The sequence below is a fragment of the Adelges cooleyi genome, unplaced genomic scaffold, assembly GCF_023614345.1.
Source record: "Adelges cooleyi isolate 19-005CV unplaced genomic scaffold, UGA_ACOO_1.1 ACOO_flye_CR_arks_rails_tigmint_CR_PRNA_30, whole genome shotgun sequence".
Taxonomy (NCBI): Eukaryota; Metazoa; Arthropoda; class Insecta; order Hemiptera; family Adelgidae; genus Adelges; species Adelges cooleyi.
This window is the reverse complement of record NW_026095971.1, coordinates 7,696,725-7,720,361: the sequence shown is the minus strand read 5'-3', so window position 1 is coordinate 7,720,361 and position 23,637 is coordinate 7,696,725. Positions and strand designations below refer to the sequence as shown.

Below are 23,637 nucleotides of genomic sequence, written 5' to 3'. Positions count from 1 at the left end.
CCCTTTTTAACGGTATAAATTTTTTTTCTATGATCATTTCGCTCTGCCATAAACACGTTTATTACGATTACTACGATTATTTTTAAATGGTATGACGTCCCTTTAACATCAAAATCATAATAACACAAAATCCAATCATCACTGGCGCTCATCCCTTGGAACGACGGTACTTGTGTCCCAAAGGATCTGTGTTCCACTAACATACTGCCTACTTCTACTTCCTAGGACGTTAGGCATTGTGTAAGAATAATGGGTTTCGCTTCAAGTACGACACCATAAAAATAACAATATTGTAAATTATTTTGATTTGTCCCCCTCCCTGAAAATTACTAGATGGGCATCCTTTATGGTCTTCACCAACCTATCTCTTACTTCCAATGTTTGGCCGTCACTCATAAAATCATGTGTTATGACTTATGACCTGTGATTTTACTCGACTAATCTTGCTATAGAGTATAGCGCAACTTAACTGACGGGGATGCGGATTCTATAATCTTGTATGATGTACGAGTACATCTATCTAATGTATTTATATAGTATCCTGTTTCAAGGTAGCACACAGATTTTTTTAAAAGAAAATAAACAGAAATACAATAATATGTATTGTTATAGATAGGTACGTAAAGAAATACAGATTTAGACTATTCAAACATAAAAAAATACCAATAATTTTCTCTCTCGGCGTTTAATTGTACTACGTTTGATTTTTCAAAAACGATAATTGAAAGAAAAAATAATGTTTTTGTATCAAAAAAATGTCGTACGTTTATTCTGCGTTGTCCAATTTATACCGATTATTGTGCCGATTGGTAGTACAAAATTATTAATAACATAAATAGCTATTACCTAGTGGCTAGTGATGTTTCAAGTCAGATATCAGATGAGGTAATTAACATGATTAGGAAAGTTAGACTTTGGCCATCTTCCGGTAGGATACCTATTGTTCGGCTTAATGGAGACTGAAGTTAATACGCCAAAAGTTTAATTAGGCAAAACTAGTACGCTAATTTGAGGCACGGTCAAAGAAACTCGACACAAAGTTTAGCAAATGTGGTGGACTCATAGTGGCCAGAAAACAACTACCCAGCAATCAGCATATTTTAATAACTAATAATATAAATATTTAATGTGGTATAACACGCATGGCGTACCTATTTGATAATTTTATTTTATATTATCAAAAAACGTCCACAAAAAGCGTTATTAACCGAATAAATAATGACAATTCTATACTGCCAATAAGTACATTATTGTAATTGTACTTTAAACACTGTTATTTTGACACAGAAATAAAAAAAAAAAATCGATATCCGGTCGTTTCCACATTACAATATAAAAAAATCAGTACAGTTCAAACCAAGCACAGTATTAATCAGAACAGCCTAAACATTCCAAACTAGTATAGTTTAAAACTGTAGAGTAAAAATCAAGTTCCGTCTTAACCAGTGCTGTACAAACCCAGCACAGTTTAAGCCAGGCTAGAAATTAACATAAATTAGCATAGTGGTTCAAGAAAATTCAATTTGAAAGTGATTTAATTACTTTCAAACGCTTCGATGCGAATCTGTATGTACTATAATATAGTATAACCTAGCCATAGTATAAGCCAGTACAGTCCAAATTTGTAAGGTTTAAACCAGTATGAGTTGAATTTGAGGTGTTGATGGAGATAGAGATGGAGATGGAGTTGGAGTTGGATATTGATGTGGTTGTGAAGATGGAGCAAAAATTGGAAATTAAAATAATTTGTAGCGAGCTGCAGATTTTTTTAAAATGGGATTTTCACGGTTTTAGATTCAGGAACAATGAATTTATAAAGTCGATGAATAAGATACACAATTATTCACTATTAATTTGTCAGAGTGATCTAGTTTTTATTTTGTACACACAATTGTTGAAAAAGATATGTTTTACATGGATATGTCTTTTGGCTGGGGGTCATAAGAAAATCTGTGTGAGCATCACGGTGAACGTTATCGTAGAAAAAATATGCGTGTAGCGCGGTCTAGCGATTGTTTTTTGAGTCAAAGAGCTGATAAATAATTATCAGATAAGATATGAGAGATAAGAGATAAGATATTAAAGATAAAAGATTAGGACAAGGAGGAGGAGTGGTCGAGTGGGTAAGGCAGCAGTGTGTTAGCGCTCGCTGTCGCCGGTTCGACATTCGGCACGGGCGCTCCTGTTTTTTTTATTTACTCTCCTGTAAGGTTGACTCCAGTTAGGTCGTTGTTCTTAGGAAGTATGGAATGTAAGTTGGATTGGAGATGTTTTGAAGTTAGAGGTGGAGTTGGAGTTGGATGTCCATTTTTACCTATATCTCCATCTCCAGCTTTGTCTCCAACTCCAGCTCTGTCAGCAACTCCAACTCTAACTCCAGCTTCATCCCCCATCTCCATCTTCAAGTCCGATTACACCTCAAATCCGACTCTTATTCTATACTTTTAAGGGGAGAGGGTCGTGTGAAAAAAAAAGTTTGCATTTTTTTTTATTTCTTAGAAAATTAGTTTATCATCTGTAGAATGTTCTTTTAAATTTTCAAAACGAAATTTAAAGTCTAAATATACCTATAGTGTTAAGGCGCACTCTAGTGGCATGTTCTAACAGTGCTACGCACAGTTAACGCGTTTTTCTCAAAATAGAAATATTTTGCACGCCGTGTAATGTAGCTCAATGAATTTAAATCCGATTGACATATGGTTTGGCCCATTTTGTTCCTTAACTTACTGGCTTTAGAATGAACCTAAAAACGTATTAATTATTATTACTTAATTAATAATAAATACTATTTTTTAGAAGTTTTTTATACAAAAAATAGGTATTTTTGTTAATCCTTAATAATGATCCTGAATTTTTAATTTTTTGAACTTTAGGTTCATGCAAAGCCTATGAACGTATTTTAACGGAAAAATGTTATAATATTGATTTTAGAAAATTATAGCAACCTGTACGCTGTACGGCGCAAAAACGAAAAGCCAGATTCAACAGCTGCAACGCCGCCATTTATTATTTTTTCGATATGAAACTTTTTTATAAAATACTTTAAACTGGCAATTTCATGATGTAATTTATTCATATAAAAATTTATTCGTATAAAAATCTTACCATTTTTTCAATAAAAAAATCTGAAAAAACGGGTGTTTACACGACCATCCCCCCTTAAATAACAACGACCTAACTACAGTCGAATTTTTCAAGAGAGTTAATTGAAAAAAATAAAAGAATAGTGGGGGTAGTAGTATGCATATATAAACAATTACTGCAGAGTAAATCGCTCGACTACCTCCTACTCGAAGCAAGAGGCTCTAACAGCCTGGAACGTTTGACAAAGGGTTGGTTACTATCACCCGTCCAACCAAGCATAGCATGGATCGCTCAGTCTACAAGCACCAGTGGAGCGAACAACAATATAACCAGTATGCAACACAGCCCTGAATATAGAAGACGATAGGCTTTCGAAACGTAAGCAAAGCGAATTTGTAAATATAGGTTTGACCGTAACAGTGGCGTAGTTAAGGGGAGGGATGATGGGGATAGATCCCCTCAGAGCATTTATTTTTTATGTTAGATTTATGATACAAGTAAAATAAAAACATAATACCTTTAACCTACCGAGTCCTTATCTTAGTTTTCACATTGTACCTATCATACGCAATAAGACACCGGCCACGCGGAAAACCAGTTTTTTTAAAATATTTAATTGTGATGATAAGTGATAACCACTGACGCACTACCTATAACCAGGAACCATGTGTACCCATACCATAATTTTATCTATTCTGTGCTCATAATACCCACGTGTCATGTGTAGAGTGAAAAAACTGATATCAAAATAATACAATTTTATTTTATTAACTGACATTTTTTCGAAAATGCATAAACAAAAAAGTCAAAGAATATTATAGAGCATCCATAGAATATTATAGACCGACTTTTTTCCTCTTATAAGTTATATGATATATTGAATATAAAAAAGTTTGTCAGTGGAATCATGGAGACCTCACCGACTGCCGTTATCACCGTATAATTATTTGTCCACTACAATGACGACAGTAATGCACATGACGGATACAATTATGCTAGTTATAACGAAAGTCGAGTCTAGTGTTTCGCAGTCATAAACGAGACATGGAACGAGAATGGCTAATGAGTTTTATGTATTTTCTAGATTCAATATCGGTTGTTTTAGAACAAAAATGAATAGTAGAGCCGTTATTTAATATCAATTTGAATAACAGAGTTAAAAGTGAGTAATTTTGAACACTTTCTTGGCATGCAAATAAATCAATTACCTAATGGTTCATTATTTGTGCATCAATCGAATTATGTTTTAAATGTAATTAAAAAGTTTAATATAGTGGACGCAAAGGAGTTATCTATTCCTATAGATAAATCAAATATCATTGACCTAGATAATGAATTGAAACAAACGGATGATCAAATTCCATTTCGACAAGCGGTCGGATGTTTATTGTTTTTATCAACAGTAACGAGACCAGATATAGCATATGCCGTTAGCTATGTTAATCGTTTTTTATCAGAGCCAAAACAAGTCCATTGGAACATGGTGAAACGTATTTTGCGCTATTTAAAACGAACACATAATTATGAGTTATATTTTGATAGTACTAAACAGTTGTCTATGGAAATTTTTAGTGATGCAGATTTTGCAAATTGTGTCCAAACTAGGAGGTCAACATCAGGGTATGTATTTAGACTTGGATCAACTGTAATATCATGGACATCGCAACGACAACAAACGGTAGCTTTATCAAACACAGAATCGGAGTATTTAGCTGCGTGCGAAGCGATTAAGTCAATGATATGGTTAACCCGTTTGATAACAATTTTAATTTTATTAAAAGATATACAAACAATTTTATTCATTGATAGTCAAAGTGCTTTACGTTTAGTGAAAAATCCGGAGTTTCATCGACGAACAAAACACATTCAGACACGGTATCATTTCATTCGAGAGAAGTGCGAGGAAGGTCAATTCCAACTTCAATACATTGAAACGGAGAATCAGGTTGCAGACATCCTAACTAAACCATTTCCAAAACAGAGGTTTGAGATGTTACGGTCAGCAATGGGAGTCAGTCAGTTGAAGGAGAAGTTGGACCCATAGAAATTATTCATTGAGGGAAGATGTTGAAATAGTCAATAAATAATTTATATTATATTCTTCCTAGAATGTAAGTTCTCATTAATATTGCTCTAGATAAACTTGTTTCCTTATTAAGCAAAATATTATGGCGTGATTTCATATTAACCAATCAAATGTGTTTAAAGTATTTCCGTGTTAATTGACGTCAATAGTATTATTCCTTTGTATACAGTTTTTGTTCTAGAATATTCTTTTGGTCTTATATAAAAGGGAGATCGAGAGATATCTTATTCACTTACTTGCTTACTTTTTCACATAAGTCTTTATTATTACTTTATATTGTATTTAGTATTAGTGAAATATTACTGTTTTATTATTACCATACAACTGTGTTTAATTCTTATTTTGTCTTGATCCACGTTCACACACACCTCAATATCCAACAAAAACCCAATATTAATTAATTTGGTTATATATCTTCATTTATATATCTTCTTCCGCAGCACACTCGGGTACAACTCTATACAGAAACCCTATTAATTTTTCGCTTTTAGGCGTTAAAATACCCCAAATTTGTAATTTTTTTGAGGAAAAACTCTCTTACGGTGGGAGCCTAGACTAACCTTAAGGTCCAGCTAAGCTAACTTCGTTAGAATTAAGGAGATGCAAAACATAAAAAAAATATTATTTAAATTTGCACTTACCTTAAGTCCTTGGGTCCTGAAAATACCGACTACGCCAAATGTTGAAATCGTGATAGACAAAAAGGGTAATTGTTGTGAAAATAAAATATACGCCGGGTTTAAGTATCACGGTTGATCTTTATTATTTACACAAAAGGTTGAAAACAAGGTATATTCAGAAAAATGTCCGTGTGTCCATCTACAATGGAAGTGTCCGGTTGGGCGGCGAGCGCGGCCTGTCGGACGAGTAGAGAAAGCGGGTGCGGGTGTGATTAGTACTCGACCACCACCAAGTCACGATGCGACCGCGTCGACGTCATAGCAAGTGGCATGCACAAAGTGCATGGACAGGTGTTCCTTGGCCTATAGCGGTCTCAAGAAGAAGTGACCTGTCAGAAACTTGCGTCAGTTGCGACCGAGGAAGTCTTCTCTCTCGGCTCGTAGGCGATTCCAGAGGGCCATCAGGAGCAGATCCATCGCTGATGCTTGCCTTCATCCCGAGCCTGAAGCTGTCTGACGCCAAACGGTACTGCTGTAAAAGCTAAAAATCTCCGCAGAAGATGATTAAACACAATTGGATAACGTCATAGCAAATGCCATGCACTAAGTGCATGGGACAGGTGTTCCTTGGCCTATAGCGGTCTCAAGAAGAAGTGACCTGTCAGAAACTTGCGTCAGTTGCGACCGAGGAAGTCTTCTCTCTCGGCTCGTAGGCGATTCCAGAGGGCCATCAGGAGCAGATCCATCGCTGATGCTTGCCTTCATCCCGAGCCTGAAGCTGTCTGACGCCAAACGGTACTGCTGTAAAAGCTAAAAATCTCCGCAGAAGATGATTAAACACAATTGGATAACGTCATAGCAAATGCCATGCACTAAGTGCATGGGACAGGTGTTCCTTGGCTTCAGTGGTTCACCCGAAGGGATCCCTACGACTGCGACCCGCCTAGTAGCACTGGGGGGCAGATTCTCGAATGTTTGTCGCTTTCGACGAAGATTTTGTCGCCATATTATACCAAAATCTTGTCAAATTCGATGTACATTCGAGAATCGGCGCCTTAGGTGCTAATTGCGGGCCGCAGAAGGTGTGTCTCAAGAAGAAGTGACCTGTCAGAAGGCCACTTACGTCGGGCTCGACGCCGCTTTAGTCGCCTTTTACGACAGGCGCGGGAACCTTGGAAGTATTCTTACTCCCCTGTCCACAGGGATAAAATGAGGGCACGAGAAAGTGAGGGCGTTAAGCAGAGGTTGGACCGCTCTTGGAGACCAGGTGTAGCAGCGTTCAGGTTCAGCGGAGTAGCACTGGGGAGCAAATTTGGTCACCATTTTAAACCGATGGCGAGAAAATGTTGTCAAATTCGATAAATATTCGAGAATCGGCGCCCTGGATAATCTACGGTGGATCACGAGTGGTGTTTGACCGGAGAAAAGTAGGTAGCGCATGCAGAACACACAGGGAGGCGAATCTTGAATAAACGTCACTTTCGGCAAAATTTGGTCACCATTTTAAACCGATGGCGAGAAAATGTTGTCAAATTCGATAAATATTCGAGAATTGGCGCCCTGGATAATCTACGGTGGATCACGAGTGGTGTTTGACCGGAGAAAAGTAGGTAGCGCATGCAGAACACACAGGGAGGCGAATCTTGAATAAACGTCACTTTCGGCAAAATTTGGTCACCATTTTAAACCGATGGCGAGAAAATGTTGTCAAATTCGATAAATATTCGAGAATTGGCGCCCTGGATAATCTACGGTGGATCACGAGTGGTGTTTGACCGGAGAAAAGTAGGTAGCGCACGCAGAATACACAGGGAGGCGAATCTTGAATAAACGTCACTTTCGGCAAAATTTGGTCACCATTTTAAACCGATGGCGAGAAAATGTTGTCAAATTCGATAAATATTCGAGAATTGGCGCCCTGGATAATCTACGGTGGATCACGAGTGGTGTTTGACCGGAGAAAAGTAGGTAGCGCATGCAGAACACACAGGGAGGCGAATCTTGAATAAACGTCACTTTCGGCAAAATTTGGTCACCATTTTAAACCGATGGCGAGAAAATGTTGTCAAATTCGATAAATATTCGAGAATTGGCGCCCTGGATAATCTACGGTGGATCACGAGTGGTGTTTGACCGGAGAAAAGTAGGTAGCGCACGCAGAATACACAGGGAGGCGAATCTTGAATAAACGTCACTTTCGGCAAAATTTGGTCACCATTTTAAACCGATGGCGAGAAAATGTTGTCAAATTCGATAAATATTCGAGAATTGGCGCCCTGAATAATCTACGGTGGATCACGAGTGGTGTTTGACCGGAGAAAAGTAGGTAGCGCATGCAGAACACACAGGGAGGCGAATCTTGAATAAACGTCACTTTCGGCAAAATTTGGTCACCATTTTAAACCGATGGCGAGAAAATGTTGTCAAATTCGATAAATATTCGAGAATTGGCGCCCTGGATAATCTACGGTGGATCACGAGTGGTGTTTGACCGGAAAAAAGTAGGTAGCGCACGCAGAATACACAGGGAGGCGAATCTTGAATAAACGTCACTTTCGGCAAAATTTGGTCACCATTTTAAACCGATGGCGAGAAAATGTTGTCAAATTCGATAAATATTCGAGAATTGGCGCCCTGGATAATCTACGGTGGATCACGAGTGCTGTTTAACCGGAGAAAAGTAGGTAGCGCACGCAGAACACACAGGGAGGCGAATCTTGAATAAACGTCACTTTCGGCAAAATTTGGTCACCATTTTAAACCGATGGCGAGAAAATATTGTCAAATTCGATAAATATTCGAGAATTGGCGCCCTGGATAATCTACGGTGGATCACGAGTGGTGTTTGACCGGAGAAAAGTAGGTAGCGCACGCAGAATACACAGGGAGGCGAATCTTGAATAAACGTCACTTTCGGCAAAATTTGGTCACCATTTTAAACCGATGGCGAGAAAATGTTGTCAAATTCGATAAATATTCGAGAATTGGCGCCCTGAATAATCTACGGTGGATCACGAGTGGTGTTTGACCGGAGAAAAGTAGGTAGCGCATGCAGAACACACAGGGAGGCGAATCTTGAATAAACGTCACTTTCGGCAAAATTTGGTCACCATTTTAAACCGATGGCGAGAAAATGTTGTCAAATTCGATAAATATTCGAGAATTGGCGCCCTGGATAATCTACGGTGGATCACGAGTGGTGTTTGACCGGAAAAAAGTAGGTAGCGCACGCAGAATACACAGGGAGGCGAATCTTGAATAAACGTCACTTTCGGCAAAATTTGGTCACCATTTTAAACCGATGGCGAGAAAATGTTGTCAAATTCGATAAATATTCGAGAATCGGCGCCCTGGATAATCTACGGTGGATCACGAGTGCTGTTTAACCGGAGAAAAGTAGGTAGCGCACGCAGAACATACAGGGAGGCGAATCTTGAATAAACGTCACTTTCAGCAAAATTTGGTCACCATTTTAAACCGATGGCGAGAAAATATTGTCAAATTCGATAAATATTCGAGAATTGGCGCCCTGGATAATCTACGGTGGATCACGAGTGCTGTTTAACCGGAGAAAAGTAGGTAGCGCACGCAGAACACACAGGGAGGCGAATCTTGAATAAACGTCACTTTCGGCAAAATTTGGTCGCCATTTTAAAACGATGACTTGACACAATCAAGTTTGATTTAGATTCTGATAGGAACAGAAGAGACAGGTCAGTTTCAAGAGAGAGATATGATAGCAGAAACAGGTCATTTTCGAGAGGCAGAGATAGTAGAAGGGATAGGTCATTCTCAAGAGACAGAGATTATAAATGATCTAGTGATAAAAATTACAATAGGGAGAACAGTTACGATAGAGGTTATAAAAATCAAAGGTATAGCAGGGGAAAAAAGGAACAAAAGTAATTAGAGATACATACCAACAGTCCGACGGCGTACCAAAAGTTACCTGGCACCTTCGAGTACATCGTTGTACACGTTGCCGCCGAACGGCGTCGGAGTTCGTTTTAAAATTCTTTTCTTTTTGTCCACCATTTTGTCGAACTTCCGCAATTCGTCCGGTCTCATGCGGTGAAGAATAGGCTTAAATATTATCCTTGCCGTATCTGTCACTTCGTTTTCTGGGAATGCCAACACTGCGGACAGTAGGTCGATGAACTTGGAATATTGACCAGGTTCGCGGACCTGCTGGGCTACTTCCAGGCAGTTCCCTAACAACTCCCTCTGTTGGCTCAACATTTCCGTCTTGGTCTCTTCTTTCCACATCTGTTCCTTCTGTCGCTTCTCCTCCTGCAGCTCCTCTTCTTGCCGCACCTCCTTCTGTCGCTCCTCTTCCTGTCGCACCTTCTCCTGCCGCTCCTCTTCCAGCCACACCTCCTCATCCTGCCAGTCCTCCTCATCGTCTCCTTTTGCATAACACTTGTACGAGTAGTACGCCAGTACAACTAAGCCAACAGGGGCAACAACCCATAAAGGGTTAAACATCCTGTAACAATAATTAACAATAATTGTTATAACAAGTAACAATAACTGTTGTCCAGCGTTGACTAGCGACCAAAGTGGTTTGTAGAATAGTATAGTTTAATACAAATCAAAATTACATTCAAATTATAAAATATTATAACAAAATTTTTCAAAATTAAGACAATTATTACGAATATTTTTGAAAATATGTGGCACATCATTTACAGAAAATATTTGTTTATAACGTACATAAAAATAAGGTTTTTCAGATGTCATACCTAACATCTTATACGCTGACTGATTGTTTGTCCCTTGATCAGACACAACCGCACATACATTTAGTGTAAAGATTGGTTTAGCACTTGGTTTCACTGGTGATAGCTTCTATAGTTCTATCACCAGTGAAGACCACCGGCAAACGGTAATGGAATTTATAAATAAGTTTTTTCACCGCGATGAAACACTGAATGCACTTGAATTGATGGATGACGTTAGAGCAATAGTGAAATTGGATGTTATTTCAATAATTCGGTATTGGACAATGGTAAACATTACTTCAATAACTCACATTTAATGTTACACACATTACTATTAAGCATGAACATTTTTTCTGTTTTAATAAATTTCGATCATGTCAATTAATTTACCGGTTAATTTGTATAAGCTTCGTGGTATTATTTCTAATTTAAATTATTTTGTCTATGAGTAAAAACCATTTTAGTTAATATAACATACATTTTTTGTTGCATCACACAGGCTGAACCAGTGATCCGATAAGTAATCTGAAAACAGATTTGAATTCGTCATAAAGTTTACTTATTAAGGGCCAGGGTACTTTTTTAATATCTTATTCCTACTATGTATAAAACACGTTTGAACATTATTTCAAATTTGGAAAGGGTTAAAGTTAAAAGAGTGTCCTGACCAATCGTAAGTAAACTCAAATGGTGAATTCAAATTTCATCTGTTTTTAGATTGCTTATCGGATCACTGGTTCGGTCTGTGCAATGGAATAATACAATGGTACGACTTACGTTTCTGTTGAATGTAAGTATTCAATCTGCGTACAATATACAATTGCTATCTGCCGTTTTTCCTGAAATAATAAAGCGTGTTTCAACTAATACCATTATCAAAGCAAGACTATAATAATTGGTACGACTTACCTCCACGGTTTGAGTCCTGTTTTTCAGAAATAAAACTCAGTAGACAAAAAACTTAGAATAACATACAGTATAATATTATAATAATAATACCTACTTACTATAGTAACCTTATGACGTCAAATAATTATATATTGACAAATAGTGGCTAATAAATTTATAAATCTCACGTCCCTGGTACGTTGTAGATGGACGGCTGAGACCAGCCCCCTCCTTCCTTAATGCATGTCTATTAAATATATTAAGTATAAAACTTTTAAATTTATTATTTTATTTTTTATTTTATAAAATTAAATTGCCTACAAAATAGATAATAAAAAAACATTTCATACGATCATCCATTTTTTACTAATAGATCGCTAAAAAATAATATTATAGAAATTGTTAAACTGGGAACAGTATAAAATAAATCATCTTCTTTGATATAAAATATAATTACCGAAAAAAAATTAGATCCTGGTCAACCTTATTGTCTTTGATTAATTAAAAGACGATTTATTAATTTTTATTTATAAAAAATATATTAAACGCGTTCTACCCGTTTATCAAATATATTTAAATAACCTTAGAAAACCAGTTTATCCGAATAAATGAAAAAAGTTATGTTATATTTTTTCTCATATAATAATGCATTTTTGGAAAAATGTGTACAAACATTGTTTGTAGACAATTTAATGATCTAACATAACGATCTGCTTTTTAGATGTTTTAGACCAAAGAGCCAGACAGACTTAGGACAGTCCGATTTTAATTCTGGTAAGGTACACGATTTCTGTTTTATGTAAAAAAAAATTGGGTTTTAAAATTGAAAATTTAATTTATTTATTTATTTACAAGAAATTGAAATGTTTAAATGAAAATCGGCTTCCTGCATAACACATAGTTGAGAACTCGAATTTCTTCAAAAAAAATTTAATTAGACCGCATCATATTATGTAGTTGAAATTTTGTCTGGCTTTTTGGTCTAAAATAAAACCAACATGGCTTTTACTCATAGAAAAGATTATTTGTATTAATTATAATACCTTGAAGCTTATACAAATTAACAGGTAAATTAATTGACATGGTCGAAATTTATTAAAATCTCTTTTTTTTATATTGTCTATACAAAGTTTCTTAAAAACATAAAATCCCCTTAAACAAATATTGTTTTTCAAATTTTTAATTAGCTTAAAAATTAAAAAACAAATTCATGATTTTATAAAGTTTATATAAAATGTACAACAATTTTACACATTTTTTAAATACCGTAAGATAGGGTACATTTTTTATATTTTAGTGCAAGACTTTTGTTGAGTTAGTTGTTTCTTATAAAATAAATAACACGTAAGTGTATTTTAAGAACACTAACCGGTACTACATTGTGATTTCGGATTATTCGTTTTATTGTACTTAATACAATTAGTAATAAATGATGTTTGAAATAAATAAGTATTAGCTATTAATGTTTATATCAGTAAATTATCATACATTCAATGATCTAAAAATATACATTAATTATATTGTCGTACTAACGACAATCAAATAGAAAAATTATCACTTTATTATTTTAGCAGAGCAAACAATTATGAAATAGAAGTTAACTGCGATATTACAAACGGTGAGATTAATTTGTTTTCTATTTTCTAATTCAAACTGAGTAGGTATATAGAAAGTTACAAAATACAATCACTTATCCGTTATCACATATCTTGATAACCAATGAGAACGTTGCAATCGAGGTCCGCTTTGGTAACCCAACTAACGTTTTGTTAACTTAACAAATAGAATTTAACAATAATAATGTTATGGTCTTATGTGTAGCTCATTTAATTTAACCGGATGTTTAATTTAAATGAAATATGAATTGTTAACTAACATTGTGTTAAGACTTAAGAGTGTATTTAACAATAGTTGGTAAAACCGGCTGCGAGTTAGGAAACTCTAGTTTAGTCTAAACTTTAGTTAGAAAACTCAAACGACAATCCTTCCATTTGTAATCATGATTATATTTATACAATTATACCTATTAAATTTTAATAGTCTCGACTCTTGGTGGTGTAGCTAGGTTGTTTATTTCGGAGAGAGTTACCCATTGGTTTACCACAATTTAAAAAGTGCTACTGAATTGTAATTAATAATTTATACTTCCTGAAAATTCAGAAAAGGTTGCAGCCTTCGGTCCACATTTAACTGCTAAATACTATATGCATTATGTACATCATTTGCTTATCTGCTCGGTTCCGCATCGGCCGCCGAGCATCACCTTGGTTTTTCAGCCCCGCCGGGCTACCCCTGTTCTCTGCAGACTCTTACCGCCTCCTCCTTTTTCGCCATCACGCGCCGCGCGAACTGAGACGTCACCTCATCGAGTCCCTAACCTAACTGAATCGCATATATGAAAGTAGAAAAAAGCAATAAAATTTCAGAATTAAAATATAAATTGTGAATGTTGGGTTAATAATATGAAAAAAAGAATCGTTCTCCTATCTTGAAAATTGGCAGTTACATTTGGTTATTGTTTAATTTATTTTCGGAACTAGGGTTTCTAAGAAAACAACGCTTTAAGATTTTGAAATGTTGCTAACTACTTATTTTATATACTTAAGAAATAAAATTTAAAGTTAACTGCCCATGAGCAAATGACATAATTTGTTTTTCTCAAAAATGTTTCCGGATTGCTACCACTTTTCCCAAATTGCATAAATTACCTTATCTTTGGCCTAGTTTACACCGTTGTAACTATAATAGGTATACACCTTACAATAGGTGCCTTACTTAAAAACGTTTTATGTTTACACCATGTGTCCTAAATTTGTCTCAAGTCCATTATAATAAATTAATAATTGTTATAACTTGAAATAATATTAACAATACTATAATATTATGAACGTATTTGAATAATTGAATGTAAAAACATAATATGTCACTTTTATGTTTTAAATCTTATCATAAAATTCAATTCGTAATGACGCCTATTAGCTAAAACTGTTTACATCAGAAACGCTATTATTGTCAACGGCCATTTATAGGTGAGGAAAGCAAAAAAATATGACCTGGCCTGACCAATTATAATAATGAACTAATACATTTACACCGTTTTAACTTTTACCTCACAGAATAATGGTCAGGTAACGTGACCTACGTTTGCGGTGTTAACTAGGCCTATGACAAATTTCTTATCTATGCACAGTGGGGCAAGAGGCCTCCAAAATTGGCAAAAATATAATATAATAAAATGCGGAACTATTTATAAACTAATAAAGTTATTGTTTATTTTATTTTTCAATTATTATTTTATTCTTTATTTAAACTATTTATTAGAGATATTATTTAGTAAGTATAAATAGAAACATATGGCGAGATGTATGCGTAAGCTAAGAAACCCCTTAATCACGATTCTATTATGCAAATTTGGACAAAATGTGGACATATCTAACAAAGTAACAAAATGTGTAGTTTTTTTTGCTCTTGTAACTCATACTTAACACCGTGTGTGAAGTAAGAACAAAAAATGCTAACATTTTATGCATTGTGATTAAATAATTGTCAATACATTTTAATTATAATTAACTATTATTTCTTTTAAAACAGGATTAGCTATGCTGGCAGTTCATAAAAATATAGAGCTAGATACTGAAGAAATAATAGATGAGCTAGCCAAAAAACTTAGAAAAATAAATCTAATTTTATAAATAAATTATGACCCCTCTAATGAAGTTAATTTGTTTCAAATTTTCAATGTATTTTATATTGTAAAATATTTAACTGTGTACAGAAGTATATTAAAAAAAATGTAAACTTGAATAAGGGGTGTGGGGGTCGTTGCCCCCCACTTTAAGTTTACTCAAAAATACATCTATCCCCCCAGAACAAAATCATAACTACGCCACTGGACCGTAACGGCATTACCTTTTTGATTCTTTTAAACAAACCTTATACAAATTTCAACTGAGGTATTAATAAAGTTGCTATGTTGTATTGATTATAATTTGATAAATGTCTATTTACTTAACATGACAAATAAATTCTACTTAAGAAAATTCACTTTTCTTTTAATTTTAATATAAAATTAAATACACACAATGTTAAAACATTAACGCCAGAATCCGAGTAGAAACGATGTTATGTTGTTAGAATTATTATTATTAGGTCATAATATTATGAACCAAAAATTCTAGAATACTTTTAAAGGTAATTAATAACTTCCAATCTATTTTTTAAATTATAATTTTTTTTTTTATACTTAATTTCAAATTTTTAAACCTACAATAGTCCACTTTTGTAGTATTTAAGTCACTCTTTAGTTTTTTCATTATAAAAAAATATTTTGACAACAAACTATTGTTTTGTTTACACATGTTATATGTAGGAATATGTTAGACCTATCTATTACCTAACTAATTTTCAACTCTTAAGTCCAAAAACTGTGCCTAAAAAATAAAATAAAACCCTTCCCTCCCCCTTAATTTGGGGTTGAAATAATTTGTGGATAGAGGCATACCTAATCAATGTTCTATAAAAATGTTGACTTGATCCGACTGTTTTACGCGAAGATACAGCAAATTTAACGGTTGAAAAACTGGTCAAATTTTTATTTCAGTATTTTCCGGTTCTGAGGTTAAAGGAGTTGACTTTTCCTATTTTGACCCACCTAAGTACCATGTACATACGATTTTAGATCTATAGAGGTGCTACATAAGTAATTCGGTCCTCAGAAAAAAAAGTACAGACACAAAAACCACACATTTTAAAACCAATACTCTCTTAGCTATTGCATCGAAGCTAATACTTTTTTAATGCCTTATGACACTTAAAAATAATTCCAAGCAATTAATTTAAATAGATCGTTAACAAGAAGTGCAAAACCATTCATTATAAAGTTCCTTCCTGAATAACATTCATTATATATAATTTTGGTATGAAACCAAACATTTTTTAATATCCCTTCAACACACTTTCTCGCTAAAATTAGGTGCAGACTGCAGTAGTAAACAAAAATATGATTAAGCTTCTAAAAACCATTTAAGAAAATTATACGATATTAAAAAATTTGAAATAAAATTATTAAATCCATAGAAATATTAATATTATATAACTTAAACAGTAGAGATTATTTATTATTTTATTAGTATAATAGTTTACTATACTATCATACTATTATAGTCAATCCAATCTTTTATGATATTACAAAGTGTTGTATAATATTGTATACAAATTGATGTAAGTTATTTCAATTAATTACATATTAATATTTTAATTTACCAGTTATGTTTAAAACTTTTGTTGTTTATTAAGTATCAAACATAAATTACTACATATTTTGGTTTTTAATTTTATTTATACTAACATTGACTACACTCTAAGTGTTAAAATGCAATTAAGATTACTTATAGGTAAGTTATAATAACATTTAAACTATAGACTTCAGAAAAAGGAAACAACGTAAATATGTTTTGAAAATGTTATACTCATTATTTTATTATTTTTTTTTAAATACTTTAATGAAAATAAATAAGGAAGAATATTTCACTTCCAAATAACTAATTAAGTTAAAAATAAATTTATACTATTAATTATTGTTAGCTTAAATTAAATTTGACAAGTTTAACAAGGGTTGGTAATATCTCGTATTCTAAGTAATCAAACTAGGTAGTTAATACAAGCAGTCTATGAATTTATACTATGACATTAGCTATAATTATAGGCCAAGATTTTTTTTTTTTAATAAACGTGTTAAGTAAAAAAAAAGATTTTTGTTTTAGAAAATATAATTGGATTCAAAAACTAGAATACTTTTTCATTATAAGTGAATTTTCCACACATTTATTATGCCTTAGTTTATGGACTTTCCCACACATAATTATGAAAATAATATATTTTATTTATGCTCTTGAAAAAAAAAACTAATAAAAAAAAAGTATGTAATAAGTTTTATAGACCCTTAAAAATGTAAAATCAGTGTCAAATTTTTTACATGCTCTTAAAACTAACACAATAAATAACATAAAACACTGAAACCAAAATGGTTTTGAAAATTAAAATATGAATTAAGATCAGAATTAGATATTAATAAATATATTTATATCATCATACATAAAATATCAACCATTGATGACTTACTGTTTTACTGCAAACATAAAACTAGTAGTTGAGATTTAACAACCAGTAGACTTAAGTCTTGCAATTTATCTCATAAATATTATGATGACAGTTATTATTATAATTTTAAAAATTAAGGTGTTTTTTTAGCACTTAAAATACAACAATATCTAAGTATCTATTTAAGAGTATATTATAATATTATAAATAGTATATAAAATAGGCCTAAGTGTGAATTGCGCTTTCTGAACCATGAAATTAAACGAATAATTTAACAAACAAAAAAAAAATACAAAACAATAATGACCTGTGAAATTTATTCTCTTGACAAAAGAACTGCATATACGAAAGGGACATTAGTTCCCAGACTTTTTTTGGGTAATAACCTAATTGTCTGCCTGAGGTGCTGAATAATAGCAGCATGGAAATATAATCATCAGACAGCGGCCAAAAAATCGGCGCTGATGTTGTTGTTGTTGTGGTTGTGGTGGTTGTTGCTGTTGTTGTTGTTGTTGTTGTATTGCTTGCATCGGCTGTGTTGGTGGGACCGGTGGAGCGACTGTTGGCTGGTAGCGAGGCGCAAGGTACAAGCTATTCCATGGTTCAGACAGCGGCGATGGCTAGAATGTGCTACCCTCTGGCGGTTGAGACATTTTCATGTTGTCCTTAAGAGTCATTAACCGCCGAAGTTCTTGTAAGACAGTCTTGATAGTGTAATCTCGTTGCCATCTCGCTAATACGGGAACTTGCCTGTTATCCACCTAGAGCAATATTATCAAGTAACATTGTATAATCAAACCATCTTTAAGTATAAAAATTAATTATAGCCTAGTATAAGAACAACTTTAATTTTAATGCAATTAACATTAACATAGTTTTGGGTTTAGTAAATAAAATTAAAAAACAATATTTATATATTATACATTATATACTCGTAGTTATAATATGATTTTAGAATCTACTTTGCTGTATTTAGTTACATTTTCTACATTTAATTTTCTCAAAAATAACTTCTATTAACAGTGGTACTATAAAATTGTTACATTAATTTTATGTAGATTATTATTTTATGTTGTTATTTTGTACAACTTTTATGATGAAATAATTCTTTAGCTAAAAAAGTTTAAATTAAATATTCATTCTATTAAATAAACAAAAGTACTTTTTATTCAAATTAAAATAAATAATATTTTAAAGGATAGTTTTGAAGAGTAATATTTAAAAACTAAATAGCGACTTACATATTTAATGCAAAATTCTAAAATGAAAATTTTTTTTTTTTAGCATAAGCAATATTTTTATAAGTGCTTACTACTCACACGCACTTGTTTTCTTACATTAAACTTTGCTAATAACTCAATTTACTTCGAAACTATTTATTGACCAATCATTATTTGTATTACATCACTTGATTAAATATAAATGAATTGTAATGTACATGCTTTAGTATATTACATATGTGTATTAGTTTATTAAATGCATGTTGAGGCACTTTGGATACACTATTCAATTACACTAAGTAACTGGTTTGTGGAAATACTCTCATCTCTATTTTTGAATATTTAATAAAAGACAGTACAATGTAGTCAGGCCATAGCGGAGACGGGGACAATTCTACAGGAATTATTATAACTGAAAGTGATAAAACGACTTTCTAATAAATGCTTCGATGTGAATCTGTTGACACTAGACCTTACTTTAATACGTTCATACTGTGCTGGTTTATAGTGTGTTAAACCAAACTGTACTGAATTGAACTTAATATCCACAGATTCGCATTGAAGCATTTACACTTATCAGTTATCACTTTCAATTATAATAATTCCTGTAGACCTGTAACCTGTCTCCACTATAGTTCGTCCCCACTGTAATGGCTTTTTTTAAAAATTAAAAAATAAAGATAAATAAATTAAACTGATTTCAATATTTCACTTCATTGTTTAGCATTAGTCTACTATCAATTATTTTACACACCTAATTGAAGTTATTAAAATAAATTAGTGCTTACCAATCCAGTAGAATTATGTACGCAAGTCATATTGATACGTGTAACAAAACGAGCAACAGGTGCGTCATCTGGATACCTAGGACCACATTCTACTTTTAAACTATACATTCGATTTTCATAAGGTGTCTGTAATTAAATACATAAATAAAGGTATTATAATATCACAATTTTGAAATATGTTGTCTCTGTTACCCTAGGTGGCCCAATAATCATTCCTGTCCAATGGGTTAAAGTCATATCATCGTCTTTTTCTAAACCCCAACTAATTGTACCATCGCCAACACCTTTCTGTCCTTGTTCCAATTCTTCCAACAGTCTAAAATTTCGTGGAATAACTGAAAAAATACATAATAGGTGGATAATTTAGTAATTTTCTAACATAAAACAAAAAATTAAATTGTGTACCAATAGGTAATCGTCTGCATGATAGCACAAATGATTGTATCTATATAAATAAATGTATAGTTGATTTATAAACGTGTGATCAATAATGCAAAATAGGGTAAGTGCATAATGCATAGTAGCAAGTCATCCACAAGTTTAACTACATATTGAAACATTATTATTATTATACAGCCGCCAGTCTAATATGGTCTGGTTTACTCGAGGCACTTGACAGCGTCTCTATGAATCGATCGGTTAGTGTCGAAAAATCGTAAAAACATTAAAAAAGCACATTTCATATTTTGTCTTCCTGTTGTCGTTACATCACAAGTTATGTTATGCCGCACGTTATGATATGACAGGTACTCACCCACTGTATTTGTAGTCGTTGCCATTATTGTTACGAATGTTTAAAACTGTCTACAGCTCAGCGAACCGATCGTACCTAGCCGTATGATTAAATAGAAATGACGCTAACTGAAAAATAAAAAATAAAAGAAATAGTAAAATCCTAATTTTTTTTGTAGTATCACAACAAAAATGAACGAAATCCTACGGCTACTATACAGACGAATGACGATTGGCTCCGAGTACAGTGTCACTATATATGTACATCGGATGTCCGGCTCTTTCAAACATGCGTACATGCACTGGTTGTTTTATCAAAGTCACTATATTTTATCAATTTTCCAACAACCCTTCATGTTATCAGTAATTGTAATTGTTATCAACAGCTACAACATCAACATTTTACAAAAACGTCTGGACTTCGGTTTTTACTTTTTAATTTCAACGTAATTAAACACAACAAAATTATGTTATACATTATAATTTCCTTATTGATATTTTTGGAATTTCACGCTTAACAACTAAAACGTAGAATCATATTTAAAAGATTTATTTTAAATTTAATTCAATGTACTCAAAAAGACGTTCGTAATCAATATAACAACTATCGTTAAATTTTCTCAGCCTATATATTTACACATAGAAAATGAATATATTACCCAAAAAGAGGTAAGTTATTCACTTGAATGCATATTATGCCGATGCACATCAATTTATAGATTTTAGAGTTTATTTTAAATATGTAACGAATCAATTATTATGAATACTTAACTATTAATTGATGTTAAGGGCCAGTAAATTTCTTAAAGCAACATTAACTTCTTAATAAATGTAAATGTTAGTTATTTTTTTTGTGCTCTGAAAAAGTTATTTAGAAACTGTCTACCTGAAATAACGTTTAAAAGAGGCAAACCCAAACAATTTACTTACGTACCCACTTAAAATCTGTGCCAAAAGGGACCCCCTCCCTGGTTAAATAAAAATCCATTGTAGCCAGAACACCTAAGGTCTGCTACAAATTAGGTACTTAAAAACAAATTCCAAATTTAAGTCAATGTTATTTGTAAAAAAAATTGTATTTATTTGTATTCACATAACAAAAAAACCTAACATTAAATAGTTATTAAACATATTTTTCATAGTAATCATATAAGCAATATTTAAACGAACACTGTAATTTTTCAGATGGCATGTACGTACCAAAGACAATATCGCTCGTGTCAGGCGAGACGAGGCTCTAGCAGCCGAAGAAGAAAAAAAACTCAAGATGAGAATACAACTGGCTGTAAGTGAAGAAAAACAGTTAACTGTATGGAGTACTATTTATTATTTATTTGTTTTTTAAGGAACAAGAGGCTAAGTTATCAATATTAAGAGGTAAAGCAAAAGAAAGGTATGATGATTCTGCTGATCGTCCTAAAGATGAAGTAATAGCAGAGTCAGGTCATGTAAACTTTTTTCAAGATCTTGAAGATGGCCATGTAGCTCATACAGGTGTTAATAAAGAACACGAGGAAGAAAAAAAAGAAGAAAAAGAAGCATATGAAAAAAAAATTGGTTATCTCACTTACCTTGGGCAGGATACAGATGAGGCAACTGGAAATGTTCAGTGGTACAACAAACGGCCAGCTCGATTAGACAAAACTAAAAATGAAAAAGAAATTGAAACTAAAGTAAAGAATTTCAATGATCCACTATTGGTTATTAAAAAATATGTGGAAGGTGATAAAAAAGATACCAAAAAAATTAAAGACAAAATAAAGGAAACTAATGACTCGCCTAATAAAAAACATAAGAAAAAAAAGAAGAAAAAAGAGAAGGAGAGAGAGAAGAATAAAGACAAAAAAGCAACAATTTTAGAAGAGTTGAGAGCAAAACGATTGAAAAGGGAAAGAGGAGAACGGTTTAGGGCTAGTCAACTAATAGCAAGAATGAATGGAGTAATTCCAGTAGAGGTAGCAAAACCAAAACCTCCTGCTATTGTACAAAAATACAATTCTCAGTTCAATCCATTTTTGGCCAAACAAAATTATCCAAGTAGCAGTACCACATCTGGCTCCTAATCATTATTGTTATACATTTGTTTTTGTATATATTAATCGTGTAGAACTGTTATAAACCGACTGTATATTTTACTAAGGAATCTAATATGTTATATTTTTATCTTACATTACACAATGTAGAATTTGAACTTACTAATTACAGTATAAACATTTGTATATACGTACATACGTAATTAATAATTCAAAATTTAAAAACTTATTTATTTTCCAAAAATTAAAGTAAAACTGAAATCAATGTTGTGATAAATGTAAATTTAAATAAAAAAAACACAGAATAAACTTAAATTTAATGTTGTAATAGTGACAGCTTTCTCTGTCTAAACCTAGACCAAATAAGACCTTTAAAAGCATACTTCCGGTCAAAAAGCCATACAAAAATAATTTATAAATAATTACATAAAAGGGGCGTAATTAAGGGGGGGTGGGGGGATAGACCCCCCCCAGAGCCTATATTTAATATATATTTATTAATCTTTTATAAACAGTACAAAAAAAGAGCTATTACATTAGCAATTCCGTATTTTTTTATCAAGTGAATATCAACTTTTATTTTTTTTTTTATGCTGTTTATTTTCATATAAAAGATTTTTTTTTGAAGAATTTTTTTATTGAACAAAAAAAAAAGTTAAAAATAATAAACTTTTGATATCAAATTGACCAGAACCACATCTAGGAATGGGTTTAAAATTATAAAAAATTATCTTTTCATCCAAATAATATATTATCATGAGAAGAACATAAAATTAAAAAAACATTTTTTTTTAACCACCCTAATGTACATGATATTATATTCCAAACAAAATAAATTTATATTTTAATAATTATTATTTGTTTTAAAAATATAATAAATTTTAATATATTCAATATTTACATTTTAAAGAGTTTATTATAATATTGTATATGTACTAAATTGTGTAAAATTTTAAAGCAAAATTTAATCATTTTGTGTACTAAGATATTAGTTTTAGGATTTTTGATAAAATAGTAATCCCAGCTACCACTCACCACTTTACTTGAAAATGTAGTATTTTGTATTTTATATGTAAAAAAATGTCTATCCCCCCCTAAGAAAAATTCCTAATTACGCCACTGATACATAAATACAATATTTGTTACCTTATAGTTCAGTAAGAGTTATTCAAATCTAATACGTGAAAGTTAGTCAATTCAGTTGAATACCTTTTACTTAAGTATGTATTAGATAAAAACTAGATTAAATTTAATAAAATTAAAAATTACATTTCCACTTGAATTAATGATAATTAATAACTAAAAATAAATGTTGAAATGTAAAATATATTACTTATAAGTAAAAAAGTTAATATTTAATAGGAGG

The 23,637-nt window shown here is 32.5% G+C and overlaps 2 protein-coding genes across 2 annotated transcripts; one reads left to right on the top strand and one right to left on the bottom strand.

The window, feature by feature from the left end:
* Window positions 1–16,963: 16,963 nt before the first annotated feature.
* LOC126838712 (ubiquitin-conjugating enzyme E2 variant 2) lies at window positions 16,964–20,465 on the bottom strand. Its single transcript, XM_050573361.1, has 4 exons — window positions 20,261–20,465; window positions 19,699–19,841; window positions 19,507–19,632; window positions 16,964–18,259 (listed from the first exon to the last, which is right to left on the bottom strand). Exons 1-4 carry the CDS (start codon window positions 20,283–20,285, stop codon window positions 18,119–18,121), a joined length of 435 nt encoding a protein of 144 aa, XP_050429318.1. The 5' UTR covers window positions 20,286–20,465; the 3' UTR covers window positions 16,964–18,118.
* A 171-nt stretch (window positions 20,466–20,636) lies between these two features.
* LOC126838711 (leukocyte receptor cluster member 1 homolog) lies at window positions 20,637–22,960 on the top strand. Its single transcript, XM_050573360.1, has 3 exons — window positions 20,637–20,907; window positions 21,424–21,523; window positions 21,585–22,960. Exons 1-3 carry the CDS (start codon window positions 20,885–20,887, stop codon window positions 22,299–22,301), a joined length of 840 nt encoding a protein of 279 aa, XP_050429317.1. The 5' UTR covers window positions 20,637–20,884; the 3' UTR covers window positions 22,302–22,960.
* Window positions 22,961–23,637: the final 677 nt, after the last annotated feature.